Below are 27,446 nucleotides of genomic sequence, written 5' to 3'. Positions count from 1 at the left end.
ATAGGCTGCTATCACACAGGTGCCTGTCTGACACCAATTGTAAGTAAGGCTTACTAACCAGAGACGGCATCTCAAAAATCATGCAGAGACATCTGAGATTACTATGGTCTTTCCCCTGGAGAAGTGTCTGAGACAGCATCTCCCAACCCTTTCCCGGGTGGCACCTCCAATACTACACATTTCTGAACTCTTCCCAATCAAACACACTTGAATAAACTCATCAGCTCATTAATAGAGACTCCAGGACCTGAATAGGATGGGTCAGAAAAGAGAAACATCCAAAATGTGTACTCTTGGGGTCTAAGAAATGTCAGCAAAAGTCTTCTAAAAAGATATGATTTGAGACTTTTCTTTTCTATGGGTAAACTTATAAGAGGTAAACTCACTAAGGATACATTCATCAAAGCTGTACACTCAAACATGCTGTCTTTATGAAGATATATACGTATAAACACACTTGAGCAGTTGTTTCACACTCTCTAACACTGTTGGATGTCACGCAGATGAGCTCAGGCTGTTGACAGGTTTTTTTCGTCATCTCAGCATTCGCAGCAATACACACATCCGCGCTTAAGGTTCGAATATGGGCGGCAATCATAGAGTTCGTGTTTGTGAGCGCACGTCGCATCCTGTGTTCTCCCCGCAAGTCTGTGCGGATCCCCACGCCAGGCGGCGACCACACTTCCCTTGCCTTTCCGAGGCCGACGGGAAGCCAATAACAGTGGCTCATTCCACGGTTGCCATGGACACTTTGGAGGACACACCTCCTTTTGTTCAAGGCCAGATAATGGAGGCCTTCAGCGCCAACACAAACACAGAGAACGCCTTACATCCTGTAACACACACACAGAATGTCGAACGTTCGACCTCAGAGAGAATGTGAAATAGGTTGAACCTCCCCAGTAAAGTAAACAGCCTTTGATTCTTTCTTGATTGTACGGTACATGCGTTCATATTTAAAGGAAACTATAAATTTTAGTTACAAACACATCAGATTGAGTAACTTAACTAACATTGTGTTGAAAGCCAGACTGACGTCAGTATTATTTCACAGAGCTGGATGTTCTTAGCACTTTTTCCTCTAAATATGACACATAGTATGTCTCCAAGCCAAAAAATATCCCAGAAGGCCTACACGTCATTATTTCATAGATGTGAATTATTACGCAAGTCATGGGTCACCTAAATTAATTTAGCAACAGTTACTAACTAATATAAATAGTCATTATGGGAAAAAAGTGACATTATTAAGAATCAAAGTTAAAATAACCGAGTAGTTGATTGATATATTTTTTTTTCTCTGGTTTCTGATCTAGATTTCATGTTGGTGGATGGTTGATATAATGCTTATACACACAATATATATATATATATATATATATATATATATATGAGTGATATATAAGCTTTTACTAGATTTGGGCTGTACCAAAGGAAAAAAAGTATGAATTGGATGTTCTTTTCCTTCTTACCTTTTCTCTGAAACCCACAATCTTTCATCATATAGTTTTGATTTAGTGTTTTAAAACAATGCAAACAAAACGGAATCAACAATCATCACCGCCTCCTCCCATCTCTCTTCCTCTTTTTATCAGCCTTAATCTACAATCCATCTGCTTTATATCTTGGTGCCAGCCTTCTAGTGGATGCATGACCTGCGACCTCTGCAATGGTGACCTGAGTCGAGCACACAGGATGTCTGGGCAGTATCCGTCACAGAAACATGTGCCATTGTGTGTTTTCTCCTTTTATCAAAGCGTACAGTATGCACTCCACCTAATGCTTCCATTTGCATCAAATGAATGAAATTTTGATTTATGTTGATGAGAGGGGGGTGTGGGGATATATAAAAAGAGACAAGACAAAGAGGCAGACTACAGCCTTCTGACCCAGAGACAGACTGACAGACATAATCTCTTGGGAGAACGCCCCATTAACCTGGCCAAAGTTGAATTCCTGCTAGCTGAACTTTTTTTGCCTCTTCTAAAATTACCCTTCCTCCTCCCTCTCTTCTTCCTCCTCTCTTCTCACTCCTCCTCTTCCTCTTTTTCCTGCCACAGGAAGTTCTCACAATCGCTGGCTGATGGTTCCTCAGCATGGGAAGGAGGAGGTGGAACCTCTGTGTATGAATGCGTGAGTGCGTAAGCGAGTTTATGTAAACAGATCTCTCTGCTATAGAAGCAGAATCCAACACTCTAAAAATTAAAGCTTCCAAAAGCGGGTTTTCTAAGAACCATCTTAGGTTCCCCAAAGAACATTTCAGTGATCAATTCTGAAAAGACCCTTTTTTCAGCTTGAAAAACGTTAATAATCTGAAGAACTCTCCCCACTATAAAGAACCTATTATGCAATGGAAAGATTCTATGAATATTAAAGGTTCTTCATGGAACCATCAATACTGATAAAGAAACTTTATGTTTAGATGTGAACCCAAATTCATTGTATAGCCTGGTTTCAAGTGTACGTGGGTTAATTTGAAGGCTTTTGAAGCTGTAAATAGTGCTATTCTAGTTAAAGAAACCCTGTTTCAAATGAATAGCACACAAACATCAATACCTAGTCTTTGAGCAGAACTAGGAGAAATTTCATCAGCGATTCATGTGACCTGGTGTCCTATTTGTCCTAGACACTGAGCTCTTTATCTTCCATCTTTTCCACACATACACTTTAAATCTGCAGATCAAGAGCAGTCATACATCATTTGTTGAGGATCACACATATCATATTTTGGCATGGCCTTCTACAGACATATGGGGGTAGAGAGGGAGAGTCAGGTATCTCTGAAAATGAGAAGATCTCCTCCATCTGGTCACAAACACAGGGGATCATGGGGTTACCCCATCACCACAGTCACTCAACACCACTATCCCAGCCACCTACACACACTTTGGCCAGATGGGTCCATTTATGTCTGTCTCAGACTTTCTGACAGATTTAAACATTAGCTATCACTGACCTGGAGCCAGCTTGGCCAGGTCTGGTGACTGGCCACTTTGTGTAACGCAAGGCTGATCTCAGGTCAGATGATTAGATACGCTCAATGATATGTTGACCTATCCATTCCATCTATGATCAAAAGATTACTTAAAGAGCTGAAGAAAGAGAGACCCTCCTCTAATATGACAGAGGGCTTCTTATGCACCATCCGATCTTAAAGCAACAGCAATTAGTTAAAAGCATTTAGACTTACACAGACTAAAACCCAGCAATCATACTGTTTTCAAAAGGCTATAAAGGAGATATGTGGCTGTAAACCTGCCCACACTTCCAAAAGTTTTATATGAAGGTTTCAGTTGATTTAGAGCCACATGGAGTGTTTAAGAAAATGTGTTTGAGTCTTAAGGCTCTTTACTTGTATTTGAGTCCATCATGCTCACCAAAAACCATGACCATAGATTATCAGGAGGTGCATGTAGGCCAATGTCAACTTCAAAGTTACTTTTTTTTTTTTTGACATTCCTTTCTTTGACTCCTAACTGACCTGCTTACTGCCTTATCACCTAGAGTTAGCATGACCAAAAGTTTATCAACCTCATGGATAGAAAAAGACACCAAACCTCCAACAACAACATAATATATACTTTAAAATATTGCATTATTTTTGGAATGCAAAAAGGAGGTTGCAATTCTAAGCTTGGTGAATGATCTGACATAAATTGTGCAACTGACCAAAATTCTATTTTATAGTTATGGGTTATTTTATATAGTACCTGTGTGCAAATTGTACAATAATTTTTATTTATTGTAGCCTATGTATTTATTTATTTTTGTTAGCTAACTGTAAAGTAGCTAATCATAATTTAGTTTTAAATAAAACAGTTTTTATAGCTTTAGGTATATTTAGTCTAGTGAGATAAAGCGAGATAAGATTTGTGATGTGTAAATCTATAAATAAGGAGATAATATGTTGGTCCGATATTGATCCTAAAAGAAAACCCTCAAGCACCGAACTGTTGCTATGGTGACATCCTCAGGCCATTTAGTTTGCAATTAGGCTAACTTAACTCTGGCAAACTTTGGCTATCGAATTTATAATCTAAATGTAGCTACTTAAATTTTGTTTGAAAACACTGGATAATGTTAAAATCGCCACTCTTCAACACGAGAAAAGATGCACGAATGCGCCTGCAGAGGAGAACAGCACGCGCGCTCTTTGGCAATGCCAGATTATAGCAAAACTTCCCCCAATTTTCTGCACTTAAACTGAATAAAAACTCAGACCAACTCTGACGAAATCTTATCTTCGAACTATGTGAAATCCACGTGAAACCAATGGAGACGTGACAAGATTCGGGGAGCGCGAGGGAAGATTACTTATCGGACAGCCTGGAGCGCCGGTGTTGCGCGTGAAATGTATCTCACTCACCACCCAAATAATTGCACTCTTAAAAAATGCTATAGGAATAGATGAAAACCTAAATCGGAATAACTAAGACAGAAGAAAATTAAAGAACACTACACTCATTCCATAACATAACCTATCCGCTTCTACATCTTAACCTGTTAAAGTTACATTCCACTGATCGCACTGTAGCCCATGTGTACTCTAAATTAACTCTCAAAAGACAATCAGTAAAAATACTTTGACAATTTGCATTCGTTATTGGAAAGTTATGCTATTATAAATGCCCCTATAATGGTTGAGCTGCAATTTACAGGGTTCGACCCGGCAACCGGTTTCGGTGACCAGTTTAGCTTGTTTCTTACAAAAGCTACAAGACCCCAAAAACAGACATTGCTACATAAGCAATATAATGCAATAGCTGTTACAGGCAAATACAAAATACAGTTTGATAACCTCTGTCAGGCATGGTCTGAAGATCATCTGATTGAAATGTGTGGGAGGATTACTGACACCAAACCTTATTGCATTAGTAGGCTATACAACTTCCATTAAAACCGTTGTCTATCATGAACAACTGGAATGTAGCTCTTCAATATGATATTATTACTTATATTGTCAGTGTCACCACTCAGATTCACTTCAAGTCAAGTCAATCAGTCAAACTATTGCGTTTAGGATGCAGTATCATTCATGTATTGAATTAGCAGCATTTGATCTAATAATCCTCATTAGACAGAAACTCAGTAGCCTATTATCAAATAATGTATTATCAAACATAGGCTACTTACGGGTAAGGATCATGTTGTGTTTTCTATAAATCGCTAAAGTCCCGTTGCGATATGCTTCACGAGTCCTCTTCGTTTTATTCCAACATCACATCGAAGCTCGCTTAGTATTCCAATACGAGGCGAATTCGCAATATATATATATATATATATATATAATATTTTTAAAAAGTTCCTCCACACTAAATAACGTTTATAGAAGGTCCGAAGACCAAACTGAAAAAAAATAAATCCATGACTGATTTCCTTTCCTGTCTGCTCAGGGGGGAAAAATTCCTCACTCCACCGGAGAGAGCTGTGTTTGAAACGCCTGTGAATTGGCTGGCCCGCGTGTGAATGTGAATGAACAGACTGATTCACTGTTTAGGAATGGGAGGCTGGGAGAAGGCTCCACCTCCCCGCCCAGGACAGCCTCAGGTGGGCTTTCGCTGCTTTAGACGGGGAGGTGGAGCTACTGTTCAATTCCCAAAGCCCACTTTACTGACATGATTGTTTATATCCGAGACTATTGCCACAGAGAATTGCGCACGCAATAAAACCAATGACAGAAAGTAGAAAATGTTAATTCAAAAGATGTATAAAATAAGTAAATTAAACATTCAACTTATATATTATAAGCATTACAAAGCGCACATTAAGATAAATAGCCTAAATATAACGCCAAATAATTGCCTCTTCTGAGCCGGTTCTTTTAAACGTAAACGTGTTACGTATTACGCTCCTAAAGTATTCTTGTACTGGCAGTAAAGGAGAACATGAGGTTATTTTCTTTCTTTTCCATAAGTGCCCGCTCTTGTCATCTTCACTAGGCTACTAGAGCTACAGATATTGATGATATTATTATACGATAGCCTATTATTAGATGATATTATTAACTAATACCACATTAGTAATTAGAAATAAAGATAAACATACCCATCTCACCACTGCGCGCAAACGTGCGCATACGCATCACCAATTAAACAGTCCATTCCTTTTTCTTTTCTTTTTTTTCAGGCGGAATCAAAATCATCCAAAAGTGAGAGTGAGTTCGAATACTGCTCATTTGGCTGTAAGACATTGTTTGGTACTTAACTACTTTAAACTGTAATTAAAACGGCGCGCCGTTAGCATATCATTAGAGGTCTTCATTAAGCAGTGGGGCCGTTTGAAAGCCGCTATTGTGGGACATGATGTTGTGAAAGGGGAAGACAATGAGTCAGTTCTGCTATGGTAATTCTAACAAGCCACATTAACAGGCGTCCCTGATCCTCGTCTCTTCCCGCACGCACGCACACACGCACGCTCATAGGCGCAATGGTGCAACAGTAGCTTTTAAACAGAGCAAGACCTTCTATTGTGTGAGGAGCTCTTATTGAGATCAAACAAGGGTATGGTCCTCTCTGAAGCTTCCTGCTTTAGAAGTCAAAAGAAAGTCATGTTCACTTCCTTTTGCCGGTTCTTTTAAAATTATGACAAAGCCTCAATGGAGACCAAGTATATTCATGCAAGCCAGAAGCCAGTAGATGTTTTATGATTATAATTAAGCTGTTTACAATGGAATAGACTAGCTTAATGGTTACAGATCACTATTCTGACTATAATTAGGCTACTGTTATTACCTGACATGTTGCATATTTAATTCAGTAAGTTCAGTAAGACAAAAATGTATTTTTTGTGTGTGAAGAAAAAGTACATACTTTTGAGTATGTAGCAGAATAGGGAAAAATACTGGGATATGCTTGTCATAACTGAATTCGCTCTATTGCTTAGTTATGTGCATCTGTTATTGTATAATGTCGATCATCTTGTGTCAGTTAACATCTTCCACCTTGTGTTTCATTTAATTTCATACCGAGAACTGAAGCAGCATGTTAATCTGCCAGCAGTGGTGGAGGTAACGAATTACAACTATTTACGTTAATTGTGTAGTTTTTTTTTCGGATACACTGTAAAAAGTGATGTTGACTTAACTTAAAAAAAAAAATTGAGGAAAGCCGTTGCCTTAAAATGATTAAGTAAATAACAATTAAATTGTATGAATTGTATGAATCTCAACAACGTTGACAATCAACAAAATAAATAAACAGATCAACTCTGAACATCACAAAACATGCTACTAAAACTCAACACAAAAAAAATAAAAAATAAAAGCACATAGTAAGAATTAAAGACAATAAGTGGACAATTCAGCGGCATAATTTATTTATGTCGCAATGCATGCTGGGATTCATGGGTGAGTTTTGTACTGTGCTGGTACCCAGCATGAATTGCAGCATTAAGCTTTTGATTGTCACCATTGTTGAGATTCAAACACTGATTCTTGATGTCTGTGTGTGTCTAATTGTTGCCGTAGTACTAAAAGTTTTGTGCATAAGACATTTTAAAAAATTTTCAGTAGCAGTTTGTCGTTTTATTCAGGGTCATATAGCAGCCGTAAACAGCATGAAACTAACAAATAAAAAAAAGCCACTCCATGTCTTTAAAGATCAGCCTCTGAATGAGATCAGTGAATCAGGCCACTAGATAATGATTATATCATTATCAATAAGCAATCAAAAGCACGTAATCACAAATTTGCCTGGCTTTTCTTGTTATAACAAATGTGCTCTACAAACACAGTTACAGCAGCCAGAAAAAAGCTAAGATTAAAGTTTGATGGTCAAGAGCCCAACTAAAGCAAACCCTTACCGCCACAATGGTGAGGTCAAACTAAACGTTTTCAATAAAACAACTAAACTTCTGTTAATTCTCAAATAATTTTTATAGACATATGACAGAAATAAAGTCAAATTGTAATGTGTGAAGCTGGTAATGCTGTTTGTGGAGTTGTTTAATCAGATCTTGAGAGATTTAATGATGTCTTGTATTTCAGTTGAGTTCATCTAAGGCTGTGGCTGAAGTCAGTTGTAGTTCTTGTTTCTCTTTCATTCAGTGATTCTGCTTGTTAACAGCAGGTGTTATCTATAAGGAGAGTAAATATTTAACTGAACTGTATTATTTTGCACAAGAGAGATCTGTTAGTTTAATTTAGTTTTGTGGATCACCATTGTGGTGGAGAGTAGAGCCTGTGCTTCAGTCAATGATGAGCCACAAACACTGATGTTCTGCTGCTTTATTTAAAGACAGTAACTGTAGAGTTGCTGATACAGTGATGATCTCTTTGTTAAGTGCTTTACCACATGCGTGTGTGCTATAGCTGATGATACACTGCAACGATTTGAGTTAAAGTCATGTTTTTAGTAACTTTACTATTATAAATTAAGTGTTTGCAGTTTTATATTAAGAAATGTTCCTTCTTAGTAGAATCAAATGAAATAAGTTTACCAAATGTTTACACACCATCATAACAATTTTACAGCATGCAAGAGTTTGCTGTATTTTTACAGTACAATTGTAATTATTGATTTACAGTACTCTTGTAAATTTTACAGTCTTACTGGCAACCAAAATTGCCAGTAAGTTACTGTAAATTTTACAGCAATTTTTTACAGTGTGCCTGTCCTCTCTCCGATATTGCTTGTGCGCAATCGCGATCTCTCCGTGCTTTTGAAGTAGAAATTATTTCTCTCCTGGATTAAACTTTGTCTAAAGTTATCAACCATTCAGAATAGATCCACGCCTGACCGATGAAAATCCTACTGGAAATTTTATTGGCTGTAAGTGAAATGCACCAGAAAGTCTTCCAACAATCAAAGATGGAACTTTAATTTCTTTACAATGTAAGTTTCGGAATGGGATATTTGTCTGTTTTTTGCATATAAATATCCTAGTCTGCCTAACTGCATCACTACATTGTACAGACATTACACGTCAAAACCATGTTGTTCCATTTATCTAAATAAACAGGCCTAAAATATATGGCTCTTAAATCACTGCTTATAACAATTCAGTGTTGTCATATTTCGAATAAGTCATATTTGAGGTCATTTGTTTTATCATTTTATTACTGACTGTGTACTTGCCATTTTTTGTAAATTCAATTCAGTTTGAAATTAAATTTGAAATCAAGCTTCCTTGTGTTGTAAGCTTTTGCAACAAAGTTACCCTATTTTAAAGACACAAATACACAGAATGAGAAAATGTTTAAGATTGAAATTTTTGTAATGGTAATTGATCAATATTTATATGTATGTACATAAAGGCCTATATTAAAATCTGTTCATCATATAACGCAAATGTGTCTTTTTAGAAGACTTGGATTAAACCAGTTTCAAAGCTTGAAATAATAAGCTTGACATATTGATTGCCTTGAAAAAATGGATGGACGAAAAAAAAGAAAAAAGTAAAATATTAAAATATCTATATGGCAGTATACAGTATGTGGTAGTTTTGATGGTATTGAAAATTAGTCGTCATGAAATCAAAATGACCCTACTTACTATTTAGAGCACATTACTAGTCTCATGGTGAACAATTAAACCATGCAAGTCAATACACTGGGGAAAAAAAAAATTGTCTAATCTTTAATCAAAAACTGAAAATTTTGCTTCCGCTCTGGAATGGCGTTCTCGCTCTGATGACGTCAGTTTGAAGGCTTGGGGAGAATCCGCTTATTAAGTATGACGTAAGGACTGCTGTTTCCGGGTCCATGCCTCTACTTATTTCACTTGAGAATGCTATCTCAACAGCCGTTTATGAGCACTATTTAATTAATATTACATATTTAAGCTAAGCATTTAAAAATTTGCTGTGCACACCACAGTCTCCGTGCTCACAGTGTCTCAGACACTAATATTTTAGCTGAATCACTGTCTGGCCATCTGGGATTTCAGTATGGAAATAAAGGTTAGGGTTATAATTTTTCAGTATTACATGACATCGTGGGTGTATATTAGCACGGTTTGGTGTTTTTTGGGGCGTCTGGCAGAGCGTTAAGACCAAGAAGCAGTGAGGCGTGATTTCAGACGTAACAAGCAGATATTCTTAACCACTCCTATCCAACCATGAATCTGCTATGAGCAAGAGGTGGAGTATTCAATATCCAATATTCCATTTCAGTCAATAAGATAAAGTGGGTTTTGTTCAAAGTATCATTTCATCAATGTAACAGTACTTGTTCTTGAGTACAAATTTTCAGTACTCTTTCCACCACTGTCTGTCAGTCACGTCTTTCATGCTGAGAACTCTCCTTGTGTTTGCATAATGATGCATTTAAAAGTTAACGACCAAACATAAAAGTTCCTAGTGTTGTTGCTGATGAAATATAATGCAGATAGCATTATGGCAGTATTTTTTCATCAGGTTAGATGTTGATTATTAGCCATTAAACCCCTTTATCCAGACCTCTCTACTTAACCAGCCGTCTTGCATATCCACCATGTTAGTAGTTTTTTAATACTGTTTATTTGTGGTTGTAGTTCTGAATTGAACACGCAATGGGTTGTGAGCAATAATAGCCATTAGAGTGTGCATGGATCTGCACTTGGAATTTCCACCATAAATAGTAAACAGTCTGGGTACCTTTGGAATACTCGATTCAACATACTATGATTTGGGACACGCTAATTCTAATTTTGTGAATTGGAAAACAGCATTTGATTCCATTTAAGTCACAAGGTTGAAAATTATATTGATATCCAGTCTATTCATTCAGAGATGTAAACTCATCAGGGGTGCAAAATGTGACAAAGATGCCTTTTTGATTCATGGGAAAGACTTGTTTTTCTTATTATTGTTTATGTTGCTGTTGTCATAATAAATTCAGGAGTGACTAACAGAACAAATTAGTGGGTTCACTCCCATAATTAGATGAGGTTGTCACTTCTGAAACTTTGAAACTCTGAAACATGACAACTTTTCCTTAAATTATGACTAGATAATAGAAAGCGAGCAAAGAGCGCTCCCTTTATTACATGGCTGACTGAGCTCACTTGCATGAAAACTGTTATAATCAACAAATTCATCTACTGCACAATGAATCTCATATTTGCATTGCGTCTATGCTTAGTTTGTTATAATGAGAGGATTTGTGAGCATGTAAAACTCAAAAACACAAACTCGTTCAGTGTTTTTAGGACATTGAGTGGATTCTGACTAATCTACACTAAACACCTCTGACTGGCCATGCATGTCTGGGATTGACTACAATACCCATTGCTGCAAAAAAAAACATGTTTGATTAAAAAACAAACAAAAAAAAACATACATGAATCAAACAAATGACCTATTTTGGATTCGAAATGGTGAATTTCGCAAGTTTGCATCCCTGTTCATCGCATTGTGACACACAAACCTCCCTATGTAATATGGAAAATAAATAAATAAATAACAATGACTGAATCTAAGATTTTGAATTGTACAATTGTACAATTGTACAATTGTACAATTGCACACTATGCTATCCCATAAGGCCACAAGAGCTGAGGAACCTGACACATTGAAATATACGCAGTGTACATTATGCATGCTACTTACTGATAAAACAGTATGGAATATGCTGACCGTCTTTCTTGTCTGGATCTGTAAAACATGTGGTGTGTGTCTGACTCACAAGGAAAAACTTATGCAGTATTACCAGGGAAACTGCCTTTACTTGTGGAATCCCTATCTAGCCTTTATTCCTCACTCTCCAGAAATTCAGCAACTGCATTCAGACATGCCAGAGAGAATGAGTGTGAGGGATGTGTGTGGTTTCAAACTGACTCATCAGATTCATCACTCTTTTCAAATCTCTGTCTTTCATCTTCATGTCTGCCCCTCCTATTCTTTTTTTTTTTTTTTCCCAGCCTGGTAATTATTTTCTCACAAGATAAAACAACTGTATGTATAATAATAATAATAATAATAATATACTATTCCACATTCTGTGTGTGTCAGCAATAACCCAGGCAATGTCTAACTACACTTAAAATCTCACCCATGGATTGAGCAAAAATTCCAACTGCTAAAAATGTGGTGCACAGAAAAGGACAGTGGAAATGGCCCGAACTGAAATTATATTTTGTGGACATTATATTTAGCAGGGTGCCATTGCAAATTAAAGGAGCATATAAGAGACGCCACCCTAGCACTGTCTGAAGTTCACCGGATCCTTCTACTCCCACAATGCTTTGCCTTTCAAAGAAATAGAAAATATGATCACCACTGAGAATTTAAAAGTTTGTATTTTTATGCGAGTGAGTGTGACACCTTTTATTGCAATTTTAGCTCAGCCAGGCTCTCTATTTTGGGTTAATTTCAGTTCTTAAGGGCTGTGGGATAAATGAACAGAATGCTTGAATACTTGAATATATGTGTGTGCATGTTTCACGACAGGCCACTACAGTAAATCCCAAAGTAAGACAAAGGGAGAGCTACAGAAGAATAGAACTGTTATTATCAGCTATTTATAAACCAGCACAGGCTCAAAACAATCAGAAATAGAACTGAGCAGGTGTGAGTGTGTGCATTTTTGCACACTTCGTATTTAAGATGTGGAGAAAGCCAATGTATTTTTGTTTGCATTTGTGACCCTCAACCACAAAACCAGTCATACGGGTGTATTTGTGGCAATAGCCAACAATACATTTTATGGGTCAAAATTATTGATTTTTCTTTTATGTCAAAAATCATTAGTATATTAAGTAATGATCGTGTTCCATAAATATATTTTGTAAATTTACTACCGTAAAAATATATAAAAACTAAATTTTTGATTAGTAATATGCATTGCTAAGAACTTCATTTGGACAGCTTTAAAGGCATCAATGGAAAGATTATTTATTCAGCTTTCAGATGATGTATAAATTTCAATGAAAAAATTGACCCTTATGACTGGTTTTGTGGTCCAGGGTCACATTTGTGCATGCTAAAACAAATGAGGACCTTGTGCATTAGTACATACTGTATTTCACCAGACCACATAAGCTGGATATGTATGTACAGAATGTGCCAACTTTAATATCCAGAGGATAAAAACAGGAAAAAGCCACAAACACTCACTGTTACCTCTTGCCCTTTTCTCACTGACACATTACAGACTCTTCAACTTCCACACAAACACACGTACAATGCCAACAATAAAGAAACATACACACACACGTCCTAGTTCTAAAATAAGAGGCCTTAAAAAAACAGATACATTGATACATTTACAACATAAACCCTAAAATTATAAAGTGTTGAAATATTGATTATAAGGGTTGAGTGTTGAAATACTTTAAATGTATACTTTAAAAACTGCATACTTTTTTTTTTTAGGATTATTCAGTAACACTTTACAATAAGGTCCTATTTGTTAACATTAACTAATGTGTTAACTAACACTAACTTAGTTAACACATTAGCTAAGTTAACTAGCAATGAGCAATATATTTTTATAGCATTAATTAATCTTTAGTAATGTTAGTTAATAAAAATACAATTGTTGATTGTTTGTTCATTAACTAATGTTAACAGATACAGCTTTTGCTCTTTAAAATGTATTAGCAAAGGTTAACATTAACTAAGTGGATGTTTAAACATCATTTTCAACTAAAATGGAAAAGTTTTTGGCCGTTCATTTTCATGAAAACAGCATTTTATAAAACGCTGTGGAATGCTGTTCATGGTAACAAATTACAGTTTATTGTAAAGTATAACATCATTATCATCCAATATGATTTTATAGTAAATAGCCATGATTCTGTCTACTGTTTACAAAAAGTAATACATTAATATAACTTTTAGGAAGAAATTCAATAAGAAAACTTAATTCGTTTTACATAGACACAACTGTTCAAAAGTTTGGGGCAAGAAATATTTTTATGCTTTGGAAAGAAGGTTGCATTACAGTAATATTGTAAAATGTTTTTAGAATTTAAAATACATTTATTGACGATTATTAGTGATGGCAAAGCTGAATCTTCAACAGCCATTTCTTCAGTTTTCAGTGTCACATGATCCCCCAGAAATCATTCTAATATGCTGATTTAGTGAATAAGAAACTTTATTATTATTATTATTATCACCACCACAGTGTGCTGATTATTATTATTATACACCATTTATTTGAAATGGAAATCTTAACTGAAAAACGTCATTATTGACACAGACAGAAGGATCAATTTTGAACAGAGATTTGGAAATGTAATCACATCAACAAGGTCAATTTTTATCTATGAAATAAGCTGTAAACTTTCAGTTCTCCCTATAATTTTGAACAGTCGCTCAATATTAGATTTGCTGACTTGCAAAATCTCCCTACATTCTCAGAAGGTAGCATAATTTATAACTGGCTGCTTTGGCAGTCCCCCAATCCATTCCTGGTTTTTCCATGAGCTAAGTGGTCTTACGTGTATCGGAGGCATTAGTGTACACAGCTGTTATGGAGATATATACAGAGAGCAGGGATGGAGGACTTCTGGCTCTCCTCAGAAACTGTATGGAATCCAAGAGGCCCTGAGGGAGACGGCTGAGATTGACTCTGTTCAACATGGATTTTGACAAGTCTGAGATTCAGAATATTTGCCCATAATGGGGGTTAAAAGGTGAATGCTAGTGAGCATGTGCAAGATGATTTATGTGTATGCATGTGTTGCATTGCCACATGCGTGTCCAGAAAATGGCCAACAAATGTTTAGCGATAACAGCAGTGGTATTCACTATTCACAGACCATCAGCCAGCAAGAGATGAGCCAGATATGGTGTTCACTCAATAAAACATACACACAGTTTTGTATGTGTGTGAGAAAGTCAGGTAAGGTTACAGGATACTTAGTATGTTAGCAACTACGGGAGGGAAAATTATAATGTTTATGCATTATGATAGATCTGAGAAACATGATTAAGTATTAACAATATAATTATATTGCTGAATCCATATTTGAGCTGTTTATCTTGGGAAACTCGACCATGTACACCAGAAATACTTTACCTTCTATGGTATTCAGGTGTGAATCGCATTAAGCACTGTCCTCTACAGGTCTCCCATCCAAATGCATTTGCTGTGCTTTTAAGCATTCCTAAAGTAAGCCATTAGCGGAGTTTAGATGATCTGGTTTACAGATCAGTTTTTCCTCACAGTTTTGTGGGCACATGACAGAGAGGAAAGGAGCGGAGACAGTTTCTCATCCAATAACAAGCTGATGTGCAACAAGAGTGCCACTATTTACGGTGAGCCTTAAAAATGCATGATGTGTCAAAACAGGCTTAAAGGAATAGTTCACCCAAAGTTACTTACAATGAACTCACCCTCAAGCTGTCCAAAATAGATGAGTAGATATTTGGCAATACTCTGGTCTATCAGTTATCAGTTAATTAATGGATTGGAGTCATGTGGATTACTTGTGGATTATTATGTTGTTTTTATCAGCTGTTTGGAATTTCATTCTGACAGCACCCATTCACTGCAAAGTATATATTGGCGAGCAAGAGATTTCATGCTAAATTTCTCCAAATCCAAATCAACTTAAGAAACAAACTCATCTTGGATAGCCTGGAGGGCGAATAAACTTTCAGCAAATTTTCATTGTTGGGTTAACTCTCTTTAATGTGATTTACCCAAATAAAGGTGTGGTCACATTAGTGAATATTCACCACAGACCAAAAAAAACAAAACAAAAAAAACAACCATTACTAATAGTGTAGCAATATATGAAGCACAGCTCACAAAAAGACACTTTTAAACTAAGCGGCTTTCTGCAACACAGCGTTTTCACGTGAACAACTTGAACCTATAGTGAAATCTGCACGGGGAAATCTTCGCCCTCTTGCAAAATCTCTGATCACGTGGCCTCACTATTAAAATCACTGTATTTCACTTGTGAAAACTTGCCAAACAAATGTAATTGTGGCTGCACCTTAAGATAATGTTTTTTTTCTTGGTCATGAAATAATTTTTCTGATTTCATCGTGTGGAAAGAACTTATTTTGTGTTTTGGATGCTGGTCTCCTGCATAATCTACCTACTCTATGACCAACTTGCTAGGAAAGAAACTCAAATGCTTTTGGAACAAAATAAGGGTATGATGACAAAATTATGTCTTTTAAAGGGTTCACCCAAAAAATGAAAATTCTGTCATTAATTACTCACCCTCATGTCGTTCTAAAACGTAAGACCTTTGTTCATCTTCAGAACACAAATTAAGATCTTTTTGGTGAAATCCGATAGCTTTCTGACTCTGCAACTACCACGTTTAAAGGGATAATCCACCCCAAATTGAAAATTTTGTCATTAATCACTCACCCCCATGTCGTTCCAAGCCCGCAAAAGCTTCGTTCGTCCTCGGAACACTATTTAAGATATTTTGGATGAAAACCGGGAGGCTTGTGACTGTCCCATTGACTGCCAATCCATTTTTCATCCAAAATATCTTAAATTGTTTTCCGAGGACAAACGAAGCTTTTACAGGTTTGGAACGACATGGGGGTGAGTGATTAATGACAAAATTTTCATTTTGGGGTGGAGTATCCCTTTAAGGCCCAGAAAGGTAGTAAGAACGTTGTTAAAATAGCCTTAATTTTATGAAGCTACTAGAATACTTTTTGTGCACAAAGAAAACAAAAAGAATGATTTTATTCAACAATTTCTTCTCTTCCGTGTGTAGCACAGTCAAAAGAAGCTCCGACATGAACATGTATACTCCATCCCTGCCACACTTTTTTTTGCATCTCTTTTTCATCTCTTCTTCTCGCATTCCTGACTACATGAGGCTATATTAGAAGACGGCTGTGACTTGAGTGATCTTAGCTGGCTGGACGGCATAGTTTTCCCACAATGAAAGTGACAGGACTCTTTGAAGCTATAATAACTATTCTGCTTTATGGATACTGAAGTTAACAAATGTCCCATAATCCACTGAAGACCAAGCCAAATGAACTCTGGGTAAAGGAAACAAGTGCATTTTGTTGCTCAAACAAGTCTATCCACTAGAGGTTTGAAAAAAAAAAAAAATGCTGTATGAGTTGGTGAATGTAAATAGTATAATATGTATATTCTAACTGTAGCTAAATTTTAGCACTCGGCAATGAATAAATACTTTCAAGCAAAGTGTTATTCTAATATATCAACACATATTTCTGAAGGCTTAGGCTCAAATCATGCAGTGGTAAAAGAATTTATAAATAAAATGATGCAACAGTTCCCATTCTCTAATCCGATTGGCCAACGGTGTTCCATCTGTATTTGGGTCGTTTCTAGACCAGAGTATGTAAGTGGAGTGGCATTGTATTTTATATAAACTTCTTGTTTATTAAACAAAAAGGTTCAATTTAACATTAGTTAATGCATTAGATATGATGAACTAGCAATAAGTTATGGTCACTTTGATATCTAAAGCATTGAATAGTTGTATAAAAGAAATATCACATTCACAATTGTGTTGCTGGTCTGAATGTACCAAACCACAGCCATGTTGATATTCTGTTCACTCTTGTGATATCCCTGACATACGTGTGTAGAAAAACAAAACAACACATGCACGCACTTGCATTACCCCTCACTAACTAGAAATATGTGTGCATTTTGGGCAATGAACCCACTGCCTCCAAATAATGACTCATATTTTTTTAATTAGTCATGCATGAAGAGAAGAGATTACAGATGGTTTGCTTTAGTTGACAGACATGCAGAGACATATGTGTATAAGTGTGTGTGTGTGTGTGTGTGTGTGTGTGTGTGTGAATGTGAGCACGTGGAAGCCGGTAAGAAGAGAAAGAGATCAAGAGTTCAACATAAGAGCAAACAATAAAGTAGCCACAGTAATGTTTACTTTTCTTCAGCTCAATTGACTTAGTCTCCTTTTATGTAACTCGCATTACCATGGGTCGTTTTTGGATCCTGTCTCCGTTTTTTTCTCATGCTGGGCCCTCTGGTAATAATTTAAACGGTTGTCATCAATCTCCCTCACTGGAAATGTGTGATTCTGCCCTCATATAGATTCTCATCAACACTTTCAGCTGCTTCAGTTGCCTTCGAGTCTTCAGCAGGCATGGTTCATTTCAGATAATTGATGTTTAATGAAGAGATTTGGTGATGGAGAGTCGAAACTAGACAGGCTGGTAAATCTTTCCAGCCTTTATTCATCTCCCCGAGCCAAATCATGATAAATATGATTTTGCATTTCTTAATGACTCTGAACAGATCCTCTAACCCGTAGATCGTAATATACGGTCAATTTAAAGTCAGTGCTGAATAAACAAACTCAAGCTTGAGATGAAATGGGTTTTAAAAAAAGGATTCCTTTAGCGTACAGAGAACTGCACTGTTTCGTCAAAAGGTTCAAAAATACTACATTAAAGTCTAGTCAGGAAACCACTGCCATACTTCTGCATGACTAATAAAAAAACAAACAAATGACTGCAGAGTTAACAAAAAGGAATATTTTGGGCTCTAGTGTAATCCTTGGAAAATTCCGAAGACACATGCTTGCTTTATATAAGGAGTTAAATTCAGCCAAAGCAATCCAGAAGACTATAACTCTTTGGTTCAATTTTTTGGTCATCTTATTCTACTAGTTGCTCTAGGTTTTTTGTCCATATAGTGATTGTACTTTTTCAAATATCCTTTCTCCTTAATCTTACAGTTCAATCAATAAAACAACATATCTGCTTAATTACTGACATATTGTTGTTGAACTGGCCCCTGCATCGCTTTTTTTCACTACTATCCAACATTATGGAGTTTTTGTTCATTCAAATAATCATTCAAAAGCACGTCATGCCACTAGACCAACACATCACATATAATAATAATAATAATAATAATAGTTATTTTATACTCATTTATTTTATATCAAACATGTACTTTTCCTTAATATCTATATATAGTAGTTTTGTATATATAAAGTATAACCACAAAAGCTCAAGGTGTCAGCATTACAAATATGATATCACTCATCATCATCCAAGATTTTTTTTTTTTTTCTGAACCACATCAATTAGGGGGTTCATGAGTGGACATCTCATCCTAATGATGCATCTAACAAGCCAAGATCAGGACATCCTGTTGTTTAGTTTAGTAGAGTCGGTTACTCATGACCGCAGTGATGTACCAGATAATACTCTACAGTACACTAAATTTGGTTAATGTCAGTAACTCGGCAGAATGTAGATTCACAATCACCACATGGACGGCAGCTTGTTTTTCTGGTGTACGAGGCAATAATAAGATAACAAGCAAACCAAAATTCAGTCATTTGTGAGATTTTAAGGGAGCACATCATCTGGTTTATCTTTGTCTTGTGTGACTAATGCGCTTTCATGAGTTTGCGTTTCAAAGCAGATGTCATGCTTCAGAAGTGTTATACGGCAGACTAACACTCAGACAGATGGGCTAAAATATTTTTTGGCTGTGATTTCATGGATTGTGATTCATGTGGATTCCTATCGCTGGCACAATAATGTACAGCTTTAGTTATGTGAAAACTTGGCTAAGGTATGATGGAGTGTGTTTGCTGCCAAGCATATTCCAGTTGACAAACTATGATTGTGAATAAGCCATGGCCTTGGGCGAAGAAATCTTACAATACTGCTTAAATAAACATCCACGTAACATTCACATACAGGTTCAAATGTACAATACTGGCTTAAAAAAAGTATGTATGCTGTAAAAATTAGGTGATATAAAAGTAGGTAAATGCCAAGTTTTATGAATATCCTTCACATGAATCATTTAACTGACAAATTTTCATTCACACCAGGCTTTTCAACTAGCTCAACCAGCAATACTTCCTTGGTCAGTCAGCTTCACTGGAAAGATCATGCTAGTTGACCAGCAGGTGAAAAGCATGTTTCTGGTCTACAAGCCTAACCAGGGACATACCAGCACTAACCTGCAAACCAGCAGGACAAATTTTAAAATCTATATACATACAGTATCAAAAGACAAGTACATTTACACTTACATTTAGTAATTTAGCAGACGCTTTTATCCTATTACAAATGAGGAAATGGAAGCAATCAAAATCAACAAAAGAGAAATGATATGCAAGTGCTAGAACAAGTAGTCAGAGAATTGTGGAATACAAGCTGAGCTCCATTTACTGGGAATTTTGAGAACTTTTGGTGTAGCAGATGGGTACAGGACTTATGGTAGAGGCAGCATATGGTCCGAGCTGCTGCACAGACAGTCAATGGATTACACAGCCTATGCACCTAACCTTACCTTCCATGACCTTCGACCCTGCACTGAACTCCTCAGATGAAGCATAATGAACCACCAGCAGCCATGTCCAAACCAAACCAGGTGGACACAAGAAAATAATGTGACTCTCTTAAAAAAAAGAAAGCATTGTAGCAGAAGTGTCATGCCCATTTAGACTGAAGAGGCACTTGCAAGTGGTTTTAAATACAGCTTCCAAGCAATTATTGCATTGTTGAAAAATAAGTTGGTTTTGTAGGTATTTATCTATGATATTGTAGTGGAAATTGCATATTCATTCATTTAAATTGGACAGTCCAATCAAGTCACAATTGTAAAAGATCTTTGCAGTCTTTGTAGGTTGCAAGAATTGCAACTTATCTATCCACATATCACCCAAAATTTGTATGACTCTTGTCTTATAGAGGACAAAAGTGTTCCTTATCGAAATATCCTATAGGAAAACATAACTTGTGGGATTTACTTAAAAATCTTTGTAACAATTTAACATTAACATTTAAGTAAATTTTACTGCTACTATGTACAATCTACTTACTATTGAACTTAACATTTATTTAAAAAAGTACGTAAATATTACATAATTATAGGGTAGGGTATCGTTTGAATTTGATCAATTCCAATTCCGATTCTGCTTATCGATTCCAATGTGGTTAAAAAGATGACATTTAGATATCAAACATATTTATTCTGTGTTTCTTTTCGCAAAACATTTAATTGCTGCTGCATACCATGAACAAAAATCACAGGAATTGATAGGTCGAATTTAAATTTAAATTTTACAACAAGTATCCGATTCCTGACCTTAGTAACTGATTCTGGAATTGGAATTGATTTTCGATTCCCAACCCTACATCATTATATATAATTTCACATATAGAATTAAGTAAAATATACTTACCTAAGTTAAGTAAATTTAACAAAGAAAATAAGTAACTTTAGCTTTTAGCTTTAGTCAAAGCTTACTTGGCAATACTTTGATTTTACTTAATGTAGCACCTAATTAAAAAAAATGCTTTAAAAGTGTATGTTACTTAGAAACATCTAAGGAAATAATACAATATATATCATGTAGACACCATATTTACATTATTATCTACACTTAGTAATGTGGCACTAATCCGAACACAGAGACTTCAATAGACAATGATGGTAAAATTCTGTGGTTCATTTTTGAGTATGAATGTGTCATTTTGAGTAGAAAATGAACTCCAGATGTAGCAAAATCACAAGTAACTGAACAACAGAAACAATGATAAAACAGTGTAAATACAGCTGGAAAACAGAAAAAAAAAAAAATCAACCTTGTTAATTATTCATGCCCCAGTGCATGATGGGAACACCAGTATCAGAAAAGTTGAGTATGTTTTACATAATTTTATAACGTTTATATTTACGGTTTAACTTCTACAAACTTTTTTTTTTTAATTATTGGCTGAACTATCTTTGTCATATAGAAATTACATTTGTTTTTCTGTATTATTTACTTCTCCACAGTGAAAAAAATGTTCTTTTGCATCAAAAATCATGATCACTTACTGGGGAATTGTATTCATTCCCTGGTTTGTTATAAAGGACCCTTTTACTATCCAAATTTAAACCTTAAAAATAAAGGACAATGTTGTTAATTGTGGTTAATAAATAAGTAAACAAACAAACTGCTAAATAATAATAAAATTAGTCAATGACTTTGTGCAAAAAGGAATAGAGACCACACACACACACACACACAAAAAAAAAGTTAAAAGTTTTTTAGGTTTTTTTGGGGGGTGAACCTCGACTGTTACTGCTGCCCCCTTAGAAAAATATGACAATTTAGATAGATAGATAGATAGATAGATAGATACAATGACAGACAGACAGGCAGGCAGGCAGGCAGGCAGACAGACAGACAGACAGACAGACAGACAGACAGATAGATAGATAGATACTGTAGATAGATAGTAATAATTGACTATTGATTTTGTAATACACAAGCAAAGTAATGTCTTGGATGTTGGTCTGGTTTGTCAGGCATCACTAGTTTCCTGTGCCTTTTTGTGGTGGTTAACAGACCCTGCTTCAGGCAGGAGTTGACAAATAGGTCAGGTAATAAAACATGTCTTGCGCTGCCAGCAGAATTAGCTCATTTATTTCACAACACCCTTGATCTAATTCACTGCAAAGTGCTGCAGAAAAGAGAGAGCGAGGGTGAAGGATGTACAGGAGCTCCTGTAGGTTCATCAACAGGACAGAGACAAAGCGAGTGATTGACCTCAAGACCGTGTATGTGTGTGTGTGTGTGTGTGTGTGCATGCGTGTGGTGGGGTTTTGGTCCCCCTTAAGGGCATGTGTGTGAATGCTCCTCTTTTACTATAAGTCAGAGTTGGGTGGGACCCCGAGGTTTGGGTATTTCTTGGATTTTCTTAAGAGGTGGTGTCTGCCAGTGGGCACAGAGAGGACTATTGAAGAGAGACTTTTAGTAAACTTTTCAACATCTCCTTTTTAAAATCTAACAAGTATCCATTGGTAAGTTTTAATGACCAGTGTCGCTATCGCTCTGTGGGAGGCGCATGTGGATCTTAATCTTGCAGCTCACGCAAAGCTGAGGACTTTTGGGAAGGAATCTATGGAATCCTATTGACTAAGATGAATAAACAAACACATTATGTGCAAAAGGATTTGATTAAAGAAGAATGACGCAAGTCGGCCCAGGTGTTTCAGCCCACTCTTTGCATTCCCTAAAACCTTTTCCTAAAACCACAAATTTTGAAATTGTACCTTACTCTGTTTATCACTTTGCAGGTCAGAGAGTTTCTATATATGCCTGAAATGGCACTCAGCATTCCTTGTAATGAGTTTGGGCTGGACATATTCATGTACTAGTATTTGAGTGACCACAATCTTGAACTGTTTGTATACTGTAAATAGAATTGAACATATAGCTAAATGGCTAAATATAGCTAAAAAGTCTGTTATTTCAAACAGCAGTTTTCAAAATTTTTAATACTAGGAACACCCCCCCCCCAATGTGATGATGCCCTTGCAAGAGAACTCATTTTGAAAATATAAAGGAAGCTACATTTATACTGTGTGAAAAAAGCCTGATTATAATAAACATAGCACGTCGTTTCTCATAGAAGCTTTTAATAGTAGCTATAAGTTTTATAAGTAGTTTTTATATTGTTATTGTATTAAAACTAGGCTAACCGAGACTTGTCATAGCACTTGCATATTATTGCTCTTTTGTCATTTTAATTGCTTCTATTGTCATCATTGTAAGCCACTTTGGATAAAAGCATCTGCTAAATGACTAATTGTAAATGAATGTAAAAAAAAATAAATAAATAAAAAATATATATATTTACTGTGTATAAGTTAACAGCACATCTGGATATTTTTTTCAACCCAGTATTAATGTTAGATGTATAAAAATAAAAATAAACATTTAAATAAATTCAAATGTATTTGTATGACACTTTTCACACTCAGTCTGGTTTCTCATTACTTCTGACTTTAAAAAGCAAAACAAAAAAGTAATATAACTTATTTCTCTATTATTAATAGGCTATATGTGACCCTGGACCACAAAACCAGTCATAAAGGTCAATTTTTCAAAATTGAGATTTATACATCATCTGAAAGCTGAACAAATAAGCTTTCCATTGATGCATGGTTTGTTTTGATGTAGGACAATATTTGGCCGAGATACAACTATTTCAAAATCTGGAATCTGAGAGTGCAAAAAAATCAAAATATTGAGAAAATCGCCTTTAAAGTTGTCCAAATGAAGTTCTTAGCAATGCACATTACAAATCAAAAATTAAGTTTTAATATATTTACAGTAGGAAATGTACACAATTTCTTCATGGAACATGATCTTCACTTAATGTCCTAATGATTTTGGCATAATATAAACATTGATAATTTATACCCATACAATATATTTTTGGCTATTGCTACAAATATACCTCAGCGACTTAAGACCAGGGTCACATATTACTATAGCATTTTTAATTAAATTAAATTAAAATTTAATAATATTGTCGTGTACTTTTGGCATTATCCTCAAATGATGGACTTTCTCTACCCTACTACATAAACAGAACAGAACTATCCCTGTTTAAAAGAGAGCCAAGCCGATAATCCGAAACCCACAGAAGTGTAAGGCATTCTGTTGCTGTAAAATATCCAAACTTGCTGGCATAATGCCAAGGGTTACTTAAAATGAAAATATTAGCTCAATTCCCATGAGATAAACTGCTATCAGCATCCCCTGCTCAGATCCCAGAATGAATGGTATCTTCTCATTGCAGCCCAAACAATGTTGAGATTCTTTAAATGGTTAGATTATGAGTAATATTATTAATTCTTACACTAACACGCAAACATGGATGGCTGCTCCTCAGATTTATCACAGTATATACCAGCTTCATCACTATAGCTTAAAAATAGATCTCAAGAAGAACCATTGACACTCATTACGTCATGGGCTGAGAGAGGTCAAGATTGCTTAAAACAAATAGGCATCTTGAAAAGAAGTGACTGTCTACGTCATCCATCTCAGACTGAGAGGAAAGACCTTTCCAACAAGATTTGTCACCATTTTAGAACCAAAGTCTCGAGAGCAAAACAATTCTGCTTCAGTCAGACAAATGTCCTTTACGTACACCATTCCAAACCTCACAGCAGATAACCTTTTTAAACATCCGCGAAGCAGCCAAATCAATATCACTCCCATGGGCCATCCCAAAGACAAGGTCTGGATAAACATTTGAGGGTCCTGGCCCTTATGACCTCCTGTGGGAGTTGGTGACCAGTGGTTGCTGTGATGTGAACCAGGAAGTGAGAAAACTAGTCAAGCACTGTGGGCTTAAACTTCAACAACTCTAGTTTCATTAAGTCATACAAGCCTAAATAAATGGACAGAGATGTGAAGTTCTAGAAGTTCTTCAGTTTAGTTAGTTAGAATTAGATCCCTGAGTTCAGGCTTAGAGCTAATACCATCCAGCTGCAGTCTTGAAGCTATGACAACAGTTTCTACAGATCTACATTCCCACTTAGCTTCCCAGCCCCCAACAGATTGAATTCCAGAAACATCTGGAGTGACTGACCCCAAGCTAAAACATTATAGCTGTGCAGTAAGCACCACAAAGCATGACTAGTTGCTCCCATGGAACGAGATTTCACTCAAATACTCTCAGAAAAAAAATAAAAATAAAAAGGATAAAAGCTGTCACTGTGATGAAACCCTTTCAAAAAGTATCTATCTATTCCTAAAGGGGGCATATTAGTAACTTAATGGGACATATTAGTACCTAAGTGGTACATATTAGTACTTTTTGAAAGAATGCCAACCAGAGACAGCTTTTATACCTTTTTTTTTTTTTTTCTCTCTGAGAGTTAGGGCTAAATAGCACTACACAGGAAATTGCCATATGGCTTAGTGTTTGCAGTGTCTCGAGCAGCTCAAAAAAAAAAAAAAAAACTGATTATGAATTAAGACAGCCAAAAATATCAGTATAATTTTACAGTTACAGAAAATATTTCTTCGTTGGCTTATATTTTTCTTCTTTTTTTGCAGTCATTTTGCAATATTACAATAGTATTATTTCTTATTTTGTTTATTTTCTTTCTCAAATACATTTTTTTTTTTTTTTTAATTTTAGTCAAATAGTACAATAATAACATCTCTTTTTTTTCTCATGTGAGTGTACATCTAATTTCTATAGCCTAAAACTACAATTTGTCTCACTGAAATGAGACATCATATGATTTTCACAATGCAGTCACAATGAGTGGAATTGCGTGTATGCGGTATACAACACAACAGAGGCCTTATTGAAGTTGGGCTGAAACAAGCATGATGCTGGAAGAACCATCTTCAAGCATCATAAAACGGGCTTTGTATGAGGAGTCAAAACAGACCTATAAAAATAGCTGTGCAACATTCAAGCCTTTGTAGATTAAATTCAAAATTAATGTGCTGATCATTATGCTATGGGAATGCAGGTAACCATGGTAACCACAAACAAACAGATAACAACATACGGAAATATTATTAATGACTTTTCACATTCACACCACAAGCATTTGAACTGTATCTGGTGGCTGTCACTTCCTCTCACGCTAGATCCTAAAACCTTGAATAAAATTCACAAGAAATGTTTAGAGAAAAATTCACAAAGAGATTGTTTATCATACAGCTTGCCATAAAATTTTATTGATTTATATATATATATATATATATATTTTTTACGTTTACAGTGTTATAACTTTACTAAAAGAAGAGACTCAAAACAGATGCTCGGGTCATCTGAAATGGCCCCTCAAATAAGACATAAAAAGAGCTGTGTGTGTGTGTTAAGAGTGACAGAGTGTTTAGTTTATGATCCAGATGCACTCCAGCAAGGACCGAGATAAGACTCCACCTCACTGGCTGTGCATGTTCTTCAGTAATGGTGCAGAAACCCCTGTCTTTCTGACACATGGCCAATGTTTGACAACATTTTCACACACATACCTACACACACACGCACACACGTACACACACACACATACACACACACACACACACACACGTGTTAAATAGTGTCAGCACTACACTCAGGCGCTCCATTGCCCCTATTATTACCCCTTCATTACAGCTCCGTTGAGGTCATGTGTCAAAGTTCACGTGACAGGGTTCACGTCTCGGGGGTGACACTGCACTGCATGGCCCTCTGAGCTGCTTGTCAGGACGACACTTAGTCTATGACCTCAAGGTCAGAGGTTAAAGGTGACGGTGACACCGCCCTTATCAGAAAGCTTCAGATGCTGCGTCTGCCCTGAGGAGGAGAAAAGCGGGCTTGGACAGTAAGTGTGTGTGTTTAGACAGTGAAAGATAGAGAGAGAGTGAGCTGAGTGAGAGAGATCAGGAAAATGGAGGCCCTGGGCTACCAGGCAGCTTACTGAGAATCTCAATTCATTTGATCTCTTCTTTTCTTCCATCCTTTCTTCCTTTTTTTTTTGGAAATAACAACACTAGTTTGTCTCTTTTTTATATCTCATTCTGTTTCCCAACCCTGACTTCCTGACTTATTTCATTCGCCTTTACACTGACACACACATTAACATACTCAAACTGGAACTCTCTTAAGATACCAGATACAAATCGGCTGTCTGCTTACCAAATAAAACTTTCATTAAACACGAAAAGTTTTGAATACAACTGAAGAAACTTCTGACCCAGAGAGCATTCCTGTGGCATACCAAATCACAAGATAATCTCATCACTTTTTAACTGCCTGGTTTTTGGCAC

At 36.1% G+C, this 27,446-nt stretch overlaps 1 protein-coding gene across 7 annotated transcripts in view; it reads right to left on the bottom strand.

The window, feature by feature from the left end:
- dlc1 (DLC1 Rho GTPase activating protein) overlaps positions 1–27,446 on the bottom strand; it is a 108,536-nt gene that overhangs the window by 19,401 nt on the left and 61,689 nt on the right. Inside the window, exon 1 of one of the 7 annotated variants that reach the window (XM_058797545.1) lies at positions 6,046–6,450. The exons of 5 other annotated variants lie outside the window; for them this stretch is intronic. In XM_058797545.1, the coding sequence (XP_058653528.1) occupies positions 6,046–6,082 (37 nt within the window). In that variant the 5' untranslated portion in view covers positions 6,083–6,450. Of the gene's footprint in view, positions 1–5,133; positions 5,489–6,045; positions 6,451–27,446 lie in introns of those variants that run through there. One more of the 7 variants, XM_058797599.1, reaches the window with a different exon arrangement.

Source organism: Onychostoma macrolepis, chromosome 01 (assembly GCF_012432095.1).
Source record: "Onychostoma macrolepis isolate SWU-2019 chromosome 01, ASM1243209v1, whole genome shotgun sequence".
Taxonomy (NCBI): domain Eukaryota; kingdom Metazoa; phylum Chordata; class Actinopteri; order Cypriniformes; family Cyprinidae; genus Onychostoma; species Onychostoma macrolepis.
The sequence above is the reverse complement of the archived record's forward strand: the minus strand, read 5'-3'. Positions and strand labels throughout refer to the sequence as shown.